The following is a 21,436-nucleotide window of genomic DNA, read 5'->3' on the forward strand; positions in this document are numbered from 1 at the left end:
GCTGCTTCCTTTCATAAAATAACTAACAGTAATAGAACAAGGCACATGTTTACAGAGTAACTTGGTGTTAGAAGCACTGCCTCTAAAAGCAAGCAAATTTTTTTTGGATGGTGTCTTTATTCTTTTATAGAGCTCTTCGCTTTGTCAATATGCATAACAAAAAGTCTGTCAGGAGACTTTGAATTTGTTATCAGCTCATCCTCCTCACATGGCAATATTGTAAATATTTTTCTTCATTTTCACCCTCACAGTAAATAACTTTGAAGGTGTGATTTAATTAACAGGAATGCAAACATTTCACAACTTTTTTCTATTTTAAAGAAAATGTGTAATAGAGAAACCCATGCACCAGGAAATAAATGACCAGAGGTAGTAAGCTAAGGTCTACCAGGCAGGGTTCAAGATCACTTATGCTGGATGACAGTTGATATATTTGCAGTACAATTCATCCATTTTCTTATCTGGTAAAGTGTTCCACAATAAATTATAATTTATTGCATCTTTTGCAACCTTTTCAGAGGCCACACCCAAGATTTTTGCTTCAGCAATAAATTCCACCCAACTGTGTACAGGAATTCACTTGATAATCTGCACATAGCTGAAATATTTTGGTATTTTTTAATGCTAGCACCAACAATTCTTCTGGTTTACACAACACCACATTTACTTTCTACTCAATTTAACTATGTTTAAAAACTAAAAGGAAATTTCAAAGTAATTCTCCAGTGACAACCACCCATGAGCAAAAAACCCTCAGGCTGGCTGGCCAGCCAATGTCTCCTATTCTCAATACAGATGTGTTTCTCATCCCTCCTTTTGCCTGCCTTTTTTCCTTGTGGGAGTGTTTATCTCTGAATAGGGACAGATCAACCTCAGCAGTATTTAATGATGTACATAACTAAACTGCTCATGAGGCTGGCCATATGTTTCTGCATATTGTCTGTAAAAAGTACAGCAGAAACAAAACTTTAGAACAGCCCTAAGTCTTCCATATTACCATAAGCAGCTTTCAATTGGAAAACTCCAAGCAAATATTTATGAAGATGAATGGTTACTGCCAGGGTGCTTCAGATTTTGCTGGGAGGTTTGGGTTTTTTTACTTATTAGCAATTAATAAAAAATAGGTAGAGAATAACCAAATCATTAAAACTTGAAGTTCAGCGTTCAGGGATCACATGTTAAAACTGCATCTAAGTATGCAGTAAGTGAAGAGCTTTCTAGGGTAAGTGGTGTCATACCTTTCTCCTTTCTAAAGGTACTGTTCAGGGGGAAAGAGAATTACTTTATTACATAAGCAGAAAGCTACCAAAATAACTGCTGCTTTGCTATTAAGTTCACTATCTTGACCTACTCTGAATATACCATGACAGACACTTGAGACAGGTCTGTTTATTTGCCTCATATGAAATTCTTTGAAACACAATGAATAAAATCACTTCCTTTAAAATACTTCAAGTGCCATATTTCTCTACTATCAAAGTCTGTGTCTGTTTGCAGTCACATAAAAATGTAAAATTCCAAGCAAGAGAAATCAAGAGAATTGCTTACCAATGTGTTTATGCTACTGGCCAAAAAACCCTACCAAGGGCAGTTAAAAAATATTTAGGAACATTAGATTCAAGCGTCAACATTTTTCTATCAAGCATCTATGATGACTGCTGCAAGCCTGACCTCAATTTGAAATGCTAAATATGCATTAGAGCAAAGGTTTTTTTTCTTGTCATTATTTATTCGCTTCTGTTTAATGCTATTTCCTACTCATATTAGCAAAGCAACTGAAATTAACTTGGCTGCATTACAAATAAATATCACCCCATACCACTTCATTAAAAATCTGCATGTGTACTATTATACTTGGAGCAACCAATTAATATGGATGAATGGCTAGAACTGAAAAACACTTATCTCTCTAACCTTGTCTTCAGACACAACCGTCTGAAAACCACACCTTAAAAAGTAACATTTTCTGTACACACTGTCTTTCAGGCTGGAAAACTCAAAATAAGTTCCCTTTCATGTTTTAAACTTAAATAATTAAGTTTTGAGGGGGAACGAAGTCTAACACCCATACAATTAAAAAACAGCATTTTAAAAAATCTCCATGACTCTCAAGGTCATAAAGTTCTTCTAAGGATTTATATTCAGCTTTGTGCAACATTAGAAGCTTTGTGTCAGCAATGAATTCACGTATCCTTATCACCTACAGATTTTTGGCAGATACTGGAAAACTTCTTTTATTACCAATAATTCTATCTAATAATAATTGTCCTATTTGACTACTTGCAGCTCTTTTAAACTGCTTTCTGCCCTAGATTTTCGACAGGCTTCAGTCAAAGTGCTTTCTGGTCTCTTTCTTTCTCCCTGTCTCTCAAACCCTTCCACAGGACCTTGAATTCCTTTCAGGATTTCCAGTTCAATACTCCCAAGTCACTACAGCATTTGCTGGGAGGTGGGCAGAGCATCCCAGGCTTTGAATGGCTTTTGCTAGACAACATGTTCTCCTGGTCAGCATGTGCAGATTGCAGCAAACAACTGCTAAAGCTGGGATTTCTCCCTCTTTCCCTCAGCAGGTGAACCAACAGAGTATTTGTCCTCTAAGTGACAATCCTCTCTGGAAACTGGAAAACTTAACTGGAAAACTAAAAGAAAGAAAAATTGGGAAAACTATAAAACCTAATTTTTTTAAGGAAAAAAGCATATATCATTAAAAACATAATGGTATCATGGAAATAACAGAAGAAGATACAAAGATGAAAGAACCTTAAGGAATGGGAGAGAATTAATGAAACCAGAAAACCTGCAGAAAAGGACAACAACCTATGCACTTTTTATTTGTGTGCTGTTCCTATCTTCTCCTCAGAAAGTACACTTTTAAAAGTTCTTGAAAAGACACTTATGATTTTGATTTGTTCTTAACTAGGTTATGTAAAAATCAAAGAAGATTTAAAACCAAAAATGTAGAACTGAACTCTGGGCTCTATTATTCTCATTTAACTCATTCCCATCACTGCCTCCTCTAAGAAAAAAGGTCACAGAATCACTTGCTGGTGAAGTGGATAGAAGATAACAGGACCAGTAATGGTATGAACACTATTATAATACATTCATTCTATTTTCTGTGGCATGTAAGCAATTGAGGAACTACATACTGATCAGTCATGTAAATTATGCAGAGATGTCATCAGCAAGTCAGCAGATTTCTAAATCATCAGCCTCACTTCACTTGTGTAAAGGGTAGCGGTGTCTGTGAGAATCCGTATGGGCAACTTTGAAAAATTGGCTTCTGCTGATTTATGTAACATAAAGATAAAGGATCTTATCCCAGTGATTTGCAAATGACATCTCTAAGGGGACCAGCAAGATTCTTCTCCTTCACAAATACAATGACAAGAAAACAACTTACGTTCAACTTGATCAAACATTACTGAGAACAAGAAATCTCTTGGTGTCATGTAATATTCTCCTTCATATTCCAACGATGCAAAATGCATGAAGCGGTGCTTTCGAAGACACAGCCTTTCATCCACATCTGCATGAATGACATCTTCTTTCTGAAAAAGAAAAAAGTCCACTGCATTTGTAGACCAAAGATGTAATTAGAAAAAACCTTATACCCAATCTTGATCAACCTCAGTATTTTGTGGGTAGCCACAACAAAAAGCTACCAGCAATAAAAGCTTTTATGGCACAGTCTTAAAGAATGACGTGCTTACATGATAGTCAAAGTACTTTTTGGCTTCACTGAGAACACATGAACCAAATTAATGGCTCGATGTCACCTAAGGCTGATCCTGCTTTCCACTCCCCTGTTCTCAGCCACGTCTTCCTGCACCTCCTTGTTTGCCAGCTCTGCTACTTGGGCTCTTGCTGAGCCAAATTCAGCTTGATAACTTAACAAAAACCTAAACCCACCAAACAGTAAATAGATTTTGCCAGGTTAGTGGCTGGCTCAGCAAAGGCTGAAATGTGCTGAGTATTCATGCAAATGAGCCATTCCTGAAGTTAAGTTTTGAACTATGAAGCAACTCCTAAGATGGGAGAGTAATGATGTTCTAGTTTAAATATGGGCCTGTCTTTCAGAGAAGTCAAAAAATGGGAAAAGCAATGAAAACACCAACAAAAGAGTCAGAGATCATACCACCAAAACCAAAGATTCAACTAGTCAAGCACACAAAAAATCTCCAACTAGACCTGTTCCTCATTAATATTGAGACACTCAGGATGAAAACCATGAGAGTTGACAATACTCTGATGAGTAGCACCAGCACTTACTGGCAGCAAAAGAGGACACAGACCCAGTGAAACAGAGGTATTTATACTTCAGGATTTCAGAGATGGTAAGTGACAACAGGAAAATGAGAAACTCTAAGATTCAGAACACACACTGTGTGTATTTGAACATTAATCATAGAACAATTACTGTCACATATTGTATTATATATTATTGTATTTCCAAATAGAAGGCTTCAACTTGCCATTTAATCCCATGCCTTGCAGCTCTATGTTAGCATTAAGGACTTGTTAAAGTATTTCACTTAATGACAGGCAACAAGCACCTGTGACAGTCAATCTGAGTTTTCCCTTGTAGCATGTTTATTTGCCTCAAACCTCAGGTTTCAATGAAGGGTGGGATCCCTTCAACCAACAACAAGAAAAAACCAATACTCATTATTTATATTTAAAACAGTGATATTCTGATATGTAAGGAAAATATGGGCTAACTCTAAGTATCTGAAGCCAAGACTTGCTTTGGTTTAGAGAGAACTGCTTTAAGCTTTTTACAGTATAGAGCTCTATCATGGCCTACAATCCAAGTGCACTGCTGCTGTTCAGACCTGCATGTTCTGGAAAATACTGCTTAAAAACAAATCAAATGTAGCAACAAATGTAGCTTTATTCTTTTCAAAACTTTAGGGGACAAGTGACTCCATAATTGCTTAGTTAACAAGACTCAACAAATGCTGCAAATCTCAAATGAGTATTTCACGGTTGCTGGGTATTAACATGCTGCATTCTTATTAAAATCACATCCTTCTCATAGTAATGAAAGCAATTTTTCCCCAATGGCAAATTTTTAAAAAAAGCTCAAAATGGTTTCACAGTTGTCCTTTAACCAAAATTATGTAATAAAAAGCAATATTTCTGCATAAATACAAAAAAAAAAAAAGTTTAGACAAGAAGTAAAAAGCAAATTCTAATGTTCAAACCAACTGGATTTTCAAGTTTCATAAGTCTTGCAGTATTTATCTGAATTCTGTCTAAAGCTAAATTTGTTACTGATAACAGACCACTGAATTTCAGTCAACAATTTTAACTGAAATCCATGGGTACCAGTTTTGGTCACCACCATATAAGAAAGGTATTAAGCTGTTAAGAGAGTGTCCAAAGGAGGGCAACAAAGATGGAGAAGGGCCTTGAGGAAAAGTCATATGTGGAATGGCTTAGGTCCCTTGGTCTGTTCAGCCTGGAGAAGAGAAAACTGAGGGGAAATCTCATTGCAGTCTGCAGCTTCATTGTGAGGGGAAGAGGAGGGGCAGGCACTGACCTCTTCTCTGTGGTGAGCAGTGACAGACCTGAGGGAATGGCCTGAAGCTGTGTGAGGGGAGGTTCAGGTTGGGTATTAGGAGAAGGTTCCTCACCCAGAGGGTGTTTGGGCACTGGACAGGCTCCCCAGGGAATGGTCACAGCACCAGCCTGACAGACTTCAAGGAGCATTTGGACAATGCGCTCAGGCACACGGTGTGACTCCTGGGGTGTCCTGTGTAGTGCCAGGAGTTGGACTTGAAGATCCTAATGGATCCCTTCAAACTCAGCTTGTTCTGTGATTCTGTGTTTGCATATTAACTCTGAAGGGTGCCTTGTATTTGGAAAGGAACCTATTCCCATCAGAATTACAATAATGTGATTGTGGACTCATCAAACCCTTTTCTTTTTGTGAAACTGGCATTCCTGATTTGTAAAACAGCCATGGCTAACTTCTTATGAACATCAGCTTCAAAACTAGCACAAATGAGAACGAAACAGGACGAAATAAATCAGCTGTGCCATCTCCTACTTTTTTTTCTAAGCTTTTGCAAAATTCCTGACATCCTGTCACTATTAAGGAAATTTGTCATCTGCAAAGAACACCCTTCAGGACATGAGCATGAGCTCAGCTAGAGCAGCTACCACCTCATTTAAAAGCTCATTCACTATTATTTTCTTCACCAATACATATCTCTCCAAGTCTTCAATAAGCAGGGATGCCAGACCCACCAAAGACAGCTGGTAAGGGATAGAAATACATGGGAAGAAGTAGGAAGCTCCTGTTTTTTGAAAAAAAAAACGAAAAACCAACTTATAAGCGTAACTCCCATTTGTTCTTAAAAGAGATAAATGTTTGAATAACTATTCTAATCATTATTCCAAGTGCCTAACCAAAGATTAAATAAAAATTATGTTTTGAAGAAAAGGCTGATTCAATCACTTAAAATTAAGATTGATCTTCTTTTGAAGTACTGATCTAATGAGTGCAGAGGGAAGCAAGCTCTCTCTTCACAATTCAGTATCCTTCCCACTTCAATTAAATCCTGACTAATTTCTAAGTAGTTTTTCCTGAGTCATCCAATGAGTCCTTCAGATAAAAAAGATTTGACATTCCTGACATTTTAAAAAATACTGTGAAAACTCATTTTTCTCATAAAAATGCATGTATTGGACAAAAAGCAGAGTTTTACCATAAAATGAGTTTCAAGTAAAGACAGGTATACTATAAAAAATAATTATGTAAGAAATAATTATGTATTTAAGGCTGAACCTCAGATATTAGGGTATCTGTAATCTAACACCTAAGCAGTTTCCAACAGTGCAAGCTCAAGGCAAGCTGGATACAAAAATTTAAATTTCTGAGGCACAATGGGCAAGGAGAATCTATTACTACTACCACAAACTTCTTGTAAGCATAGTTTAAAATAACTCTGGGGTTGACTTGGGCTTTTTTCTGCCTCTAACAGTGCCACACAGGAGAAATCCAACCACAAAGAGCTATGTGGCTTTAACGGTAGGGCTTGGGCTGAAATTCCACGCTCAGCTTGTTCTTCTGTGTGTGGGTCCAGCTGGGGCTTCAAACACTGGGTCTTCCCACGTGCTCCACAGCAGCCCCACAAAGAGAATTGAGAATGAAATTTTAGCTTTAACTTGGAATTTATATGCCTCTGTGGTTTTATGTCAAGCCTTCAGTGACAATTTCAGAATGCGCATGATAAAGCTATGATAGCTGATGGTAAATTAGAATTGAATGACATGAAAAGGGCTCCAGGAGGATGCTGTGCAGGTGACATGGCAATGGATCAGGAGCTGACCAGCCACTGGCATCTACAAGCATTACCAAAGACTGTGGTTTCCTTCCTAGCTTCCTGCACAGAGAAATGCCTAAGGACAACAACATTACTTCAAACAATTAATTTTCATGTTGACATAAATAATCTATTTATCAGTCAGTCTCCTAAACTTAAGATGCTATTAAAGAATTAATGGTGTTCATGGTGTTCACTCTTTGGCTTGTGGTTTTGTGGGTTTTTTGGTTTTGTTTTTTTTTTTTTGTTTTGTTTTGTTTTTGTTTTAATTTTTTTATTTTTTAAAATAAATTAAATAAAAATGAAGGGTTACATACATAAAACCTTGATAACCCTTACCTGTATTTTTAGTGACACTGCTGATCACTGTGATATGATTTTTGGTAACACTAATTCTGTATCTATTAAAAATCTAAGTCATTCTTAAGTACAAACTCAAATATATGCTGCTGATTATTCAAGAGAAAATATTTTAAAATATCATATGCACTTATCTCCCCCTTCAACTTAAAATTATGCCTTCCCCTCTAATTAATTTTACTTTTTGTCTCTTTGCACAGCATTTGGTGTTTTAATGCACCTGTGCCTTTCAAGTTTTCTATCTTAATCTTTTCTGCTTATAAGATAGAATACACTTTCCAGTTAATTTTTTCCAATATAATTTTTTTTTCTTTACTCCTTTCCATACAATCTACTTATTTTGTCTCTTTGTATCCTTTCATTGTCTTCCTTTCTTCTATTACCTACATAGCTTCCTTTCTTTTTCCTTCGGAAAAAAATGAAATTAAGATGCCATTTTTTTCTCCCTCATCTGAAAAGAGGACCAATGTTTTTTTTCTTCCTCTAATCTGAAAGAATTAACTCATTTTACCTGCTACAAGAATAACTAAACCAATGTGTGCACGTAATTAACATCGAGTTGGTGCCAGCCAGATCTCTGGGAGCCTCAGGTTTGGAGCCATTAATTCACACTAGATCTACAGAAGGATTTAGCAACTCTGTATCAGATTTCTGTAGGACCGATGAAAACGTTGCAGTTAACTAGTGTCATTATTGTATCTCAATTTCAACCCAATCCATTCTGCAATGACCAAAATAACAAAAAATGTAACTCGACCTCCAACTCTGCTGCACATGTTAACATACCCAGCACGCATGCTGAATGCACAGAGGAATAATGCTCAGAGCTGAATGTTTCAGTTTCATATGATGCAATAATTGACAGATGGAAAAGAGTTTTGACAAGAGATCCATTTGACAGAAATATGTGACTTACCGAAAGCTCAAAATCATAATATTTAAGAAAGCTTGTATAAGTATGTGCAAAAGTAGTTGGTACTTTTACTATAAAGGAAGTGAGCCATGTCTTGATCAAATGCACCAGTTACCAAAACCAACACCAAGTTAAAGAAATAAGATCAGAACCAAAATGTTCTGATGATGTGAATTGATCTGTATTGCTTTTTTAAACATTATGTTTTCTGAGCTTGCAAATCAAACTTAGCTTGGACACGAAGTAAACTTGTGGGGAGGGCACAGGGGGAAAGCACAGAACTCATGCAGAGAATATATTTCTCTGGAAATCAATTTTAAATTCCAAGTATTTGAGTGACTGAAACTGAACAAGCAACTACATTTCTAAAAGCTCTAAGAGTCATGAAATCCCTAAATATGAAAAGGGCAAGAGATTAAAAGTACCTTCTCAGGAGCTACTTCTGAAACAGAGAACAGCCTGCTAAAGTAAGGACAAGCGAAGAATGAGAATGCAAAAGTCTAATGTCTGGCTGCTCTTAATGGCTGTATATAAACACTTGAAAATTAGAAGAAGCCCTTTCTATGCACTAACAGGTGCCACTCCCCTCCTTTCTTTCAAATAGCTGCTCAGTCAGTTCTGCTGTGCTGGTACTAATTAGTGACGGTTATGTTTGAAGCAGCAGCTGAGGAGTTTATTTGCATCTAAACCCCTGCCATTTCTGGTTTTAATTTTTCTCTCCCTCCCCTTGTATTTCACTGAGTTCAGACTGAATTGTGCACACAGAGCAACTGTTATGAGCACCCATACCAAATGGAGAATTAACTCAAACATGATGATAATAGAGAAAACAGTCTCAGTTTATGAGGGTTTTTAATTTCAGCATTTAATTCCAGAATTTCTACCTTACCAGAGCTCATTTTTAAACATAAGCTTAAAACAAAGTAGGAAACTAGCACATTTCCCCTAACAGAATATAAGAAAGGCAGATAAGGTACCCAAGCTCTAACAAGCCGGGGAACCAGTTAATTAATTTAACAAACCATACATTTTCACCTCTACTTGCAAGTTATCACGCCAGCCTCCTTACACATTCCCCTACTGAGGCTGACACACCTCTCACACACACTGGTGCAGAAGTACTAAAAACATACAGAGTGGCAGGGGGACCACACTGATGCCTCAAAGACAACACATCCAGAAATGCGTCCATACAACTCTCTGGGAGAGCTCATTACATTGTATTCGACAGTCAGTAGACTTGGGTGAAAAATGTGTCACATCTCCTTCTCACTGATCTTTCTCAGTCAATCACTTCACATTAAAGAGCAGTTAAAATGTGAAGACACAAATACATTTATCTTTAAAAGTAAGAGGAATTAGGTATTTTTGAAAGAAAATGTGTGGATGCGTAAACAATACACACTGTGTACTGTTTGAAAGATACTATGTGTGGTGCTTTATTGTGTGCCTTTAAAATCATAAAATCACAGAACAGATTGAGTGGGAAGGGACTTTATAATCATCTAGTTCCAATCCTCAGCCATGGGCAGAAACACCTCCCACCAGACCAGGTTGCTCAAAGCCTCATCCAGCCCACCCATGAACATTTCCAGGGAAGGAGCATCCACAGCTTCTCTGGACAACCTGTGCTGCTGCTTCACCACCCTCACAGCAAAGAAATGCCTCTTAATATCTAATCTAAATCTGCGCTCTCTCATCTTAGAACCATCATCCCTTGTCACATGCCCTTGTAAAAAGTCCCCCTCCAGCTGCTTCACAGGAGAAGTGCTCCAGCACTTCGATCATCTTTGTATCCCCCATTGGAGTGACTCCAGCAGGTCCATGTCGTTTTTACGTCGGAGGCCCCAGAGATGGATGCAACTCTTCACATGGGGTCTCATGAGAGTGAAGGGGCAGAAATCCTTGACCTGACGATCAAGCTTGTTTTGAAATGCCATAATATCTTTATTTTATCTCCTCCTTCTCAATTCAAATGATGCATGGAGTGTCTCTCTGCACACCTTCTCAGAAGGAGCTGGGAAAGCTTCTAAGCCATCTGATTTTGCTTACCCTGAGCTTGCAGATCTTTGGGATTTTCAAGCTGATAGGACTTTACCTCTTAAGTGCACTTTTGCTGCAGAAGGAAACCATATGCCCTTTCAAATAACTGCCTCCTTTGATTGGGTAACTCAGACAGAGGCTGTACTTCATCTGTTCTGAACTACATCAAGAGATAATCCATTTATTACATGAGATTCAGTTTTAACTGCACACCCTTGAGAATGGGACTATATATGCCTGAGTCTGAGAAGTGCAACTTCAAACTGTTGGAAGTTTTGCAGTCCAACTCATGCCAGCTGCATGGTGCCATATATTTACCTGATGATTTACAGCTTTAAAAGGTTTTTACTGTCATAGTGCTTGGTCCTGCAACTGCACAGACAGGAAAAAAAAGTAAACTGCTTTAATAGTAGGTGGTTGAATGCTAGACAACTTTTGTTCTGAACATGACAAATTCTGGACTCAGCGCTCATATGGAAGAATTTAAAGGAGTAAATATTTAATGCTGGATGTAGGGACCTAGGTAGAAGAACCTAAGGGAAGGCATGTTTAAAACCTAGACTGGGAGAAGATAACAAAAAGAGAAGGCAACTTTCCAGTAGGTAAACAAAACAGTACAGACGAAACTCTGAGGATAAAGGAGCTAGATTTGACGCAGCAGACAGTCAAATTACACAGTAAAAAGCAAAGGGGTTACATTTTCAAGTGGGGTTTTTTTGGTAATTAAACAAATGTATTGCATTAGCATGTAATGGTTGTGAATATTTAAATATATCCACATTCATGTATGAATAAAAGGGACTAGAAACAAGATGGCTATTCTAATCTGTGTAATGGCTGAGCAAGAAGTGGTAAATACAATGGAATGGGAACTAAGATAGTAGGAAGTTTAGAGATAATCTGAGATAAAAAAAGAACAGAAATACACCAGAATTTGTCTCACAAGCTTTTTAAAACTCCAGACTGCCTCTGTCAATGGTTACATACACTTTCAATAGTTCTGTATGCCCTAGGTTTGCAACAATGTGCCAAAAGTATTCCCTCAAAGTCGCTCCACCACCATGATATTTTACACACTAAGTATGTGCTTCAAGGGAAACACGGTGAAAGAAACTGCCTCTCTGTCATCAGAGAACACTGTCACTTGTGTGTTTTTGAAACACATTTCAGAATATCCATCTTGTTTAAGCCCTACTCTTAACATGTTTGCACATCCAAAATGTTCTAAGCAGTGGCTGATGGCACAGTGCCTCCAACAAGAGTAGATGTAGAAGAGCCTTGGATTGCTGTATCACTCAAACCAAACCAAACAGAAGATGTACATAAGGCCTAAAAACACTTACACGACACTAGCGAAGAATGACAAAAAAATTAGAATCTTAAATATCCAGCTATAATAAATGCTATCTGCCATCAGTTTCTGTAAATGAGTGCTTCTATTTAGCCAATTTGCAAAGACTTTAAAAGAAACTTGCAGCTATTATGAATTTATCCAAATTTCAGTGTTTCCCTTTTGGAAGGGTCTGAAAACTCAGTTTAAAAATGTCATGATTCTTGGAAGAAAGTTCTGCTGGCTCAACTGAGACAGAAGCCTTTAGTTTATTCGTCATGTAAAGCATGAGCTACAGGGTTGTGCTTTAAGGCTCTTGTTCTAATCCACACATGTATTTAACAGTGTTACAAGTCACTGTACATTATACCAGTAAGCACACCAGTTGTACACACTCTTAGGATGGCTTACTACAGCAAAACCACCTAAAACTCAGTAAATACTGTTAAAGGAATTACAAGTTTTACAGTTTGTGGTTTGTGGGTTTAAAAAAAAAAAAAAAAAACAAGCAAAAAACACCCAGCCCCCCAATAAAATTAAAACATAACAGAAGAGGTCATTGTAACTACACAAGCATTTCTTATAAATATTCTGAAATTTAGGGAAAAAAATCACTGTCAAAAAGGAAGAAGATCCCAAATAGCAGGCAATGCTCAAAACATACAAGTCTTGAAGAAAAAATATCTAAGAATCCTAGATGTGGCAGATTGCTGGAAAGACAGGAAAATTGTGTTCAGAAAGTGTCAGAATCCCCTTCTGTGATAATGTGAACATTACAGAGCTAACCACATTACTCCTTCCCCCAGAAGCTTGAAAACTCTCTGGAAGTGTGTGAAGGGGAAGTTAAGTTTTCTAAGCTTTTCTCCAGCCCTTTAAAAAAAAAAATCTTTCAAGATAAAGACACACACAAATTCAAGGGGAAAAACCCCCAAAACGAAAGAAGGACAGATCTATACATTCCAGGTTCTTCTGCATAAAGAACAAAATTGAAAACAAAAGGAATCCCTACCTGAAAGTCACAATATACTTTTTACTCTTGAAGAATTCTATCAGATTTTACCCCATTATTAGCCATGCTATATCAAGACATTTTCTCAGTTCTCAGAGAGTCTGGTACTTAAAAAGGTGCTGTAAGTGCAGGGGAGTTAACTGATTAGGTTGCCATAGAAAAGACTACACCACCAAACCTCCTAAAGCATTCAACAGCAGCTGGGAAGTGTGAAATTCCTCAGTTTATTTCAGTGAACTAACACTGTTAGATAAAACTTCCAGAGTAGCAAATTAATCACAGAATAACAACTTGTAAAGAAAAGAAAATAGAATATCTTTAAAGCTTTTCTTTCTGTCTTTTTTCCTCCTTTATTTATTAAACATTTAGTCACACAAGTGAAAAATGGTTAACAAGTTAAGGTCTTTAGAAGAGTGGTCAGAGCTATGCTCAGAGGATTTAGCAGGTCCCAGGAGGTACCAAAACAAATATCCATATGTCCTGTAAGATTAATACAACAATAACAACAAAGTCATTGCAACCACAAGAAATGTTTATACTGTAATTAAGTTGTAAAATTATATTTATTTCTCCATAAAGCTGCTGACTTCCCTTCTAAACAAATGATTTGTTTTCTGTAGGAGTCACTGATCTTGTGACAATGTCATGTGTAAAACCTGAATGTCTTAAAATTCACTATATTTTCCAATGGCTTAGGCATATTTTTCATAGACTTGCTTATTTTTTTAAACTTTCTACCTATGCAGAATTTTTCTTCTACAGCATTTCCATTTGATACAGAAATTACATATGGAAAGTCTGGATGAAAAGTGACAGCTAAAGCAATTCCACTGCACCACTTTTTCAGAAAAACAGAAGCCACAGTGAAAGCTTTATCTAAAACTAGTAATAAAGTAATAAAATAATTAATTTACTAATGAAATATTTTCACCAACATTAGTTTGTAAAAAATTCACAATAAATTCAAAATATTTGAAAAAATAACTCTGAAATTTAGAATTTCCCCCATTCAAAAGAACATATTTACTTTGATCTAAGCATACATAATTTAATCAAAGAATTTGTGTAATAGTTGAAGTTTTCAATAGATTGCAAAATGCATAACACACAAAACTGGCAAGGATAATCTTCAAAATTCTAGCACATTGCTGTCTAGATCAGAATATTTAAAATCAGCTTTTGACAGCCCCTAATATAATATCCACAGAGAGCTCTACAGATGAGATATAGTTAAGGGCACCAGCAGAAGGTAACAGAAGTTTGAATTCATTAAATAAATTAAATTTACACACACACTGTATTTGCAAAGAGGTCTTACTACGTTTAAACTGGACATCAAGGAGATGATTGTTCAGAATCCTTGACTTACATCACAGAAATTCAAAAGGTCACTTTTCCATTTAGAATTATCAAGAGTTATCCTAAAAGTCAAATTCAGTATCAGACTCTGTGAATAGACTAACACTGACAAATATTTATTTTAATTGGAGCTATTAGAGAGTGTGTAACCAGTGTATTCCTGATAACAGCAGAGTTGTATTGACCCTTCATTTTTACCAGTGTTTATAAATTCCATTCTCTAATTTTGTACTTTTCTTCTATAATGAAAGTTCAAGTATGTTTTTTCAATCCTCCCTTCAAAGTCCATCACTGCTGCACCCTCAGTGAGACTGCAAGGTCACAACAAGCACCAAAATTTTCTTCTCTGCAGCATCTGAATCTAGGAAAACCCATACGTAGTGGGTCATCCACTTCTCTGTGCTACATTCCTCTGCACCAGAGATAAAGTTGTTTTCAGTCATCCTGGCTGCACCTTAAACAGCTTTTGCAGAGGTTGTAGTACCATTTAAACAGGTCAGCAATCATGTGCTGATTTTCTTTTTCAAGACCTCCGTATCAGTTATCAGTGTTGTTTCATTTATCAAATCTGCCATACTCTTGGAAGGAGACTGTGCTATTAGCACAAACCTTACATTTCTTTGGGAGGTCCAAAACTCTATCTGATGTAATTCCGTCTTCTCCTCTTCAAAATTTTTAAGATTATCTTTATCTCAAACTTCTCTCGTGAAATAGTTTTGACTGTGACATTTAATTCAAGAAGGATGACATTATGTAAAACTCAGACTGAGCCAAATAAATGCTTTGTTCAAACTCTTTTCTCTTGTCAAAAAATGACTTCTCAGACATCCTAAGACCTCAGCTATGTGCACATTTTTTCAAGAGAGACTGTCCATTTGTAAATGTTTATAACATTAACTAAAAGTAATGCATGTTACTTTTGCATGCAAGTAATGCTCTGCTGGAGAAGGTTCACTAGCCACCAGAATAATTTAAGGTCTGAAAGCACAAATGGATGACTTGATTTCTAGCTGATTCTAATCACCAAGCACAGACCACAGGTTCATTCTGGGGGCAACACTGAAGGCAGTGGAGAGATGAGCAAAAACCAGTTACAGGGTGGTTCTCACTGTGCTTAGGAAAAAACCTTGCTCATTTTGAAAGACAATGAAAGAGAAATGCACATTTCTTAGGTCTCCACTGCATCTAGGGCATGGGCTCTGTCAAGCTCAAACTCTGCTTGCCATCATGTCCATTGAGACATGCAGCCTTTGGGGAGCCCCTGCAGTGAAAAACGGGGTGCCAGGGCACCCCTTACTGCCAAGAGACATATTCATCTAAGGCAATTACACTGCTCCCTGCTCCTCATTGCAGAAAAAGTGCTTTAGCATCCCTTTGCCCAAGGCTCCACAGCCTTCACTTGGCAGTCAATTTTGTGACCTGTCAGCAGATCTACAGATTTCAAAAGCACTTCTATTCAGAAAAGCAAGTAAATGCACACATACACTGCTCATGTTCAGAACTGAACTCGTGCACGTGTCTAGTCCTATCTTGAAAGTATTTGGAAAACATTTAAGGTAGAATTAGGTCACAAATGACCTCAGAAGACAGGAGGAATGACTGTGCTGGGTCAGACCAAAGGTCCACCTCATCCAACATGACTTCTCTTTCCTTATGGTGTGTGGCTGCAAGGTCAGAGCAACTCAGTGAGTTGGACATAGTACTAAAATCCAATTGCAGTGTGTATGCATCAATTCAAGCATTGGTCAGAAGCAAATGCTTAGGAAGGAATAAAAATATTCTCTCAGTATTAATTTATTTTGAGCTCAGGGACATCCTGAGCTGGATGTGGTTTCTTTCTATGTATTTAACAACTCTTGGCTATGTAAGTGCCCTTGGATTTTACCCAACATCTCCTTGAGTCCATGCAAACTTCTAATGCTTTAATGACTTTTGGCATGGAGTTTCACACATCTATTGCCTATTCTGAATAACTGCACAATGCATAACAGACCCTGGGAATATTAAGGTCATGTCAAATTGTATGCTAGTTTTGTGACTGAAGCAAACTTAAATATAATTGATTATTTCTCTCTCTAGTATAGATGTTTAGCACACTTCAGTCTCACAGTAGAAGTGAAAAAAATATCCGAAGTACAGTTTCCATATCAGTTCATAAACTGCATTAAATAATAAGATGATATCACCACAATGTTTTTCATTAATGACTTTTCCAGGGATATAAAACTTTACTTCTAGGAGAAAATGCTATTCTTTATTTCACTAACCAGCCCTTCAAAAATTCTTTTACAGGCCACCTCTTAAGTCTTTTCTTATCCATTTTAATAAACATTACTTAATAGCCCTGCACACTGCCAAAATCCATTATCTTAAGCTGTAAATTGATAGCTGGAAAAAAATGCTTTAACTTCAGGCTGAATATAAGCATTGTGCTTGCTATATATTTTGTTTTCTGCAAAACTGCAGCTGCACATTTCAAATTAAACTATACATAGTTTTACTCAAAACTGATCTAGTTTCTCACACTTTGAGATCTAGCTGGATCTCATCAATCCAGCTAGAACAGTTTTATTATTGCCAAACTGTTTTTAAGGTAACATCTGAAGCTCTTCTGATCTAGGTCTAACAATTATGACTCTTTAGCTCTTGGAAACAATCTGAAATGATGTCATCAAAAGTGGGTCAAAAGCAATATGGTTGGAAATCAGATTCTGTTTAATTAGTAAAGATTAACATTTTATAATACATCTTTGGGATATATTTTTTTCCAGAATTCTAGCACTAATTGGGAGGGGTGTTAATAACAGAATACATTTCTGGTGTCTAAACTGCAGAGATTCCACTGACTCCGGAAAGATCAGGTTCTTCAGTGAGGTGACTTTGATGATGGAAACAAAAAGGGAAGTAAAACTGAAAGTAATAGATATGTCAAGAAGCCATGATCTATGAGGGAAAACTAAAGAGAGATGCAGATATCAAGGCTGATACTCAATTTTGAAGTCCTTAAGTTCTGCTTCTGAATACTGTCAGGAGCCACCTAAATTAATGAGAGGCTATTTTCCAACTTGCACTAAATTGCCACTCAGAGTTCACAGCAGAAGCAGTACTGCCACTCACACTGCTTTAATTTGCTGTCCACAAAGCTCCCAGGCTTCATAACTCCCCTTGGGAGCTCCTCCACTCCCTTGGTAATGTATATGTAATGTACATGGAATTTGGGTGCCTGCCTCAGAGGCAGTCTGTTGCAGCCTCATGACTATCTACCCAAAAAGTAAAACCATGACTGGTCTCTGTTGCATGCCTCCTCAGAAGTCCCGAGAGAGACACGGCCCCAGCACATTAAATACAAAGTCTACAGGAGAACTGTCCTCACTGTTGCAACTATGTGACAACAGAGAAGAGGCAGCAGGGACTAAGTAACTCCAAAATTTTCAAAGCAGGTATCAAAATGGAAACGGTTTCCTGGAGAAGTTAGCAATTTACACCAAATTTGATAAATTGCTTTCTCAAACTTCAGTCCAGTGACCCACTGCATTTGGTTTAGATTCAAAGACGCAGACAGCTAATTTTCTCCACAGAACTGAAGTCCACAGAGTTCTCTCTCATTTAATCACGTTGTCTTACTGCTCCTTCAGCAGCTAGCTAGACATTACAGCTAAGCATCCCCCTCAGCCAAGTGCTGAATCCTGAAAAAGAGGGACTTTTATTACTTAAAATAATTTAATTGCTTTAGCAAATTTTTCATCTTAACTATAATTTTGCCACTTACACAAACTCTAAATGTCATGGAAGAACCGGGACTGACAAAACCGCAGATCTCTAAAACATTTCCAAACTTGTGGCAAACTCTGAATGTGCATCATTATCCTGACATGGCACTGCAGAAGCACTAGATTGGCAGCCTTATATCCTGGTTGCAGGTCTCTGAAATTCAGAAAAGTGCTAGCAGAATGAACACATTATTATTCCTAATACACAACATGAAGAATCGGGGTGCTCCCCAATGTACTTTAAACTAGCCTTAGCAGACAAAAAAACATAATTCATGGGTAAAAACCATGTGCCCTCCTCACTATAAGTTGTAGTAAGTCTGAAAATTATGATCATTCAAGTTGCAAACCTTTAAGAGGGGTGGAAAGGGAAACAGCTTTATCTGCCTGCCTTCAAATTTAAAAACTTCAATCACAAATTTATCTCATTTGTCATTTCCTTTAATTCTTTTTATGAAGTCTATAGAATTTACGTATATTTTGTATTTCAACAGACTTTCTGAAATAATAATATATTCCAGATCCTTACCACTTTTTATATGCAGTTATATTTCCTAATTTTTAAGCTTACTCCCAATTTTCAATCTTGGACAAAGAGAAGGATATATATATATATCTGTTTTCCTAGACCATCTTCCCTAATCTTTACATAACACATAAAATATTTATCTCTGTTACTGCTTTTTCACTCTTTCCCAGACATTATATTTCTTGTGTGGCACACTGACTAGTACTCTACACAGTATTCCAGATGGAGCCTAACACTCCTGTAACCGTATCGCCTCTTATTTTGTATTTTATCCCTCTGATACAACCTAGTAACTTACTTTCTTGCAGCTGTGCATAAGCCCCATGGTTTCAATGATTTTTCCACAATAACCTTCAAATCCTTTTCCTAGTCAGTGTGCTGAATGATTGTTCCATTGCAGCACACACTGGGTTTCCTTTGGTTTCTTGCTCCCAGACTAATTATTTTACATTTTTCCACAGTGAACCACGTTTGCCAGCTGCTGGCCCAGTCACCTAAACAGTTCTAAATCCTTTTATATCTGATTGTATCGTTCCTAATTCACTGCTCTGAATTTTACTACAAAAAGGGTGGTGGGGAGGATAAATCTCTGCACACAAATATACATTAGTTATATGAGGGCCATATGCATGTGATCAGTATAATTAATCATATGGTTTTGCAATCTATCAGGCAGCTTTGCCCACCTTACTTGCATTTTTCCAATAATCCATCTCTGCTGGGACTACTTGGATCACTCCACACTTCTGAGCAGCTTCATACAGCTGCCATAAAAAACCCCCTGCCACAAAACCCCTTTTATTTTCCCAAATGTAATCCTGCCACTTCAAATCACACTTACCTGAAGTTCAATATTCAACCTTGAATAACCAGCAATGCTCTGTCTAGGATCTGGGACAGGTTGATGGCTTCTTTCTTTGAGCCCTTGAAGATGGAGTTGGGAACCAGGTTCACCAAATATGCACAAACTCTACCTATCTAAGCATGCAGCCAACAGATGTTTCCAGATTCTATTTGCAAGAAAACTACCAGAGCTTCATATAATAGCACTGTGTTTTGCAAGACAGTTGTTAGTAATTTTTCAAATACTGTAATTTTTCTTTCTAATTATTGATGCAATATTAAAGGAGTTTCTGCTTGTCTCATGCCAACAGCAAATCAAGGACATAGACCACTCAGTGTGCATACGAGGACAGGGTAGATAAATCATGTAAGGTGCTACCACTCATATAGCCTAGTCTTTATGCACAGAAGTTGCTCCTTCTTTAAAGGAAGTCCTAAACTGCCACTTCCTTGTGAATTTTTAAACTCTGAAAGCATGATGCAGTTTTCACTGCAAGAAGTATTTCCACTTCCAAGCTTGGGGAGTTACAACTCATAATTTAAATGACACCCTACCACCTTCTCCCTCAATGGGCAAGTTACTGAACTCATCTAGTAGCTGGAAGCCTCCAGCATCACTATATAATCATGCTTTTCTTTCATTGTAAAAGAACAAAGCATTTGCTCCTCTTCAGGCTATCAAGTCAGAAAACATTTTAGGACTGGCTACTCTCTGTGCTGGCAGCTCAGAGAATGCTTTAACAGAACTTGCAGGTTTCCACGATTTCTTCCACCCCATCCTTATTCTCTGCCTTTAATTTCTCTTTCATAAAACAGTATCACTGTTGAGACTATCAAAGACACATTTTACAGAACCACAGATTGTATGTTTGTGATGCCATTCCTGTGGCATTACAAGAAAATTACTTGTCAAACCCAAAACCTGATGTAAACTTGGACTGATTTGCTGACAAAACCAGTGTGGGACATGAATTAGCTTTGAAGACTGCATGCAGTGGAGAATCAGCTTTTGGCAACATGCTAGTTCTACCTACACTACAGAAATGCTGCAGAATAATCACCAACTCCCAAATTAAATGCGCTCTGCTTTTTATTTATAACATTTTGAAATGGCAGGCTGTGCTTAAACAGACCAAAATAAAATGACTTTCAGGTTTTAGTTGAATTATTACTTCTAGCTTCTGCCAGAAATCCATCAAGGCTACAGAATCTTACTCTAATGCTTGTCAATTTGTCTGATATTTGATGAAGCAGTTTTCTGCTACATTTTTATTAATTTCAGGTAGATTTTGGTTAGTTGTTTTTTCAGGTTTTTTTTTTAAACACAGGAAAACATGAACCAACACTTCAATGTTTTATTAGAAACCACTAAGTATAAGTTATCTTCAAACAGAATAAGTTCAACCAGTGAACAGAGCTGTTCATTCACTCATTGACTTCCCATTTACACTCTCTGTTTACAAACTGCAAAGACCATTTCCTATGGTAGGGGCATGGAAGTGTGTCATTTGTGCCACTTTTTAAAGTACTTAGGGTATTAAATAAAGTTCAAGAATTTCCCAAAAAGAGTTAAAAGCCATACTGAGGCAAAAGTCACACTAGTGAAAGATAAATAAAAATTCATTTCTCAGAAGATGAAGCACAAGGAAAGGAGATGGAGTCACTAACTTCTGGCCACTGCAGCAAACAAGAAGAAATGAGTTTATCTGCTATTAGCTTAAATTTCTCTTTGCATGTCAAACAACAGTTAAGCAAGGTCACCTCAGATGACAGACAAGTCATTAGCTCAAAGCCCACGGAGTATTGCTCACCACTCACTGTCTATGTGCTTGTGACAAATTCCCAGATCCGGAATAAAAAGTAAGAACTCAGTTACCCCTGACTCCTCCTGACTGCAATAGATAATGATGGGTATCTCACTCCTCAGAGTATTTGGACATCTGAAA

The 21,436-nt window shown here is 37.2% G+C and overlaps 1 protein-coding gene across 2 annotated transcripts in view; it reads right to left on the reverse strand.

Moving 5' to 3' along the window:
- Positions 1 to 21,436, reverse strand: part of MICU2 (mitochondrial calcium uptake 2) — a 135,876-nt gene that overhangs the window by 60,673 nt on the left and 53,767 nt on the right. For both annotated transcript variants that reach the window (XM_059493555.1, XM_059493556.1), the window contains one exon: positions 3,404 to 3,551. In XM_059493555.1, coding sequence (XP_059349538.1) covers positions 3,404 to 3,551 — 148 coding nt within the window. The remainder of the gene's footprint in view (positions 1 to 3,403; positions 3,552 to 21,436) is intronic.

The sequence above is a fragment of the Ammospiza nelsoni genome, chromosome 2 (genome assembly GCF_027579445.1).
Source record: "Ammospiza nelsoni isolate bAmmNel1 chromosome 2, bAmmNel1.pri, whole genome shotgun sequence".
In the NCBI taxonomy this organism is placed as follows: Eukaryota; Metazoa; Chordata; class Aves; order Passeriformes; family Passerellidae; genus Ammospiza; species Ammospiza nelsoni.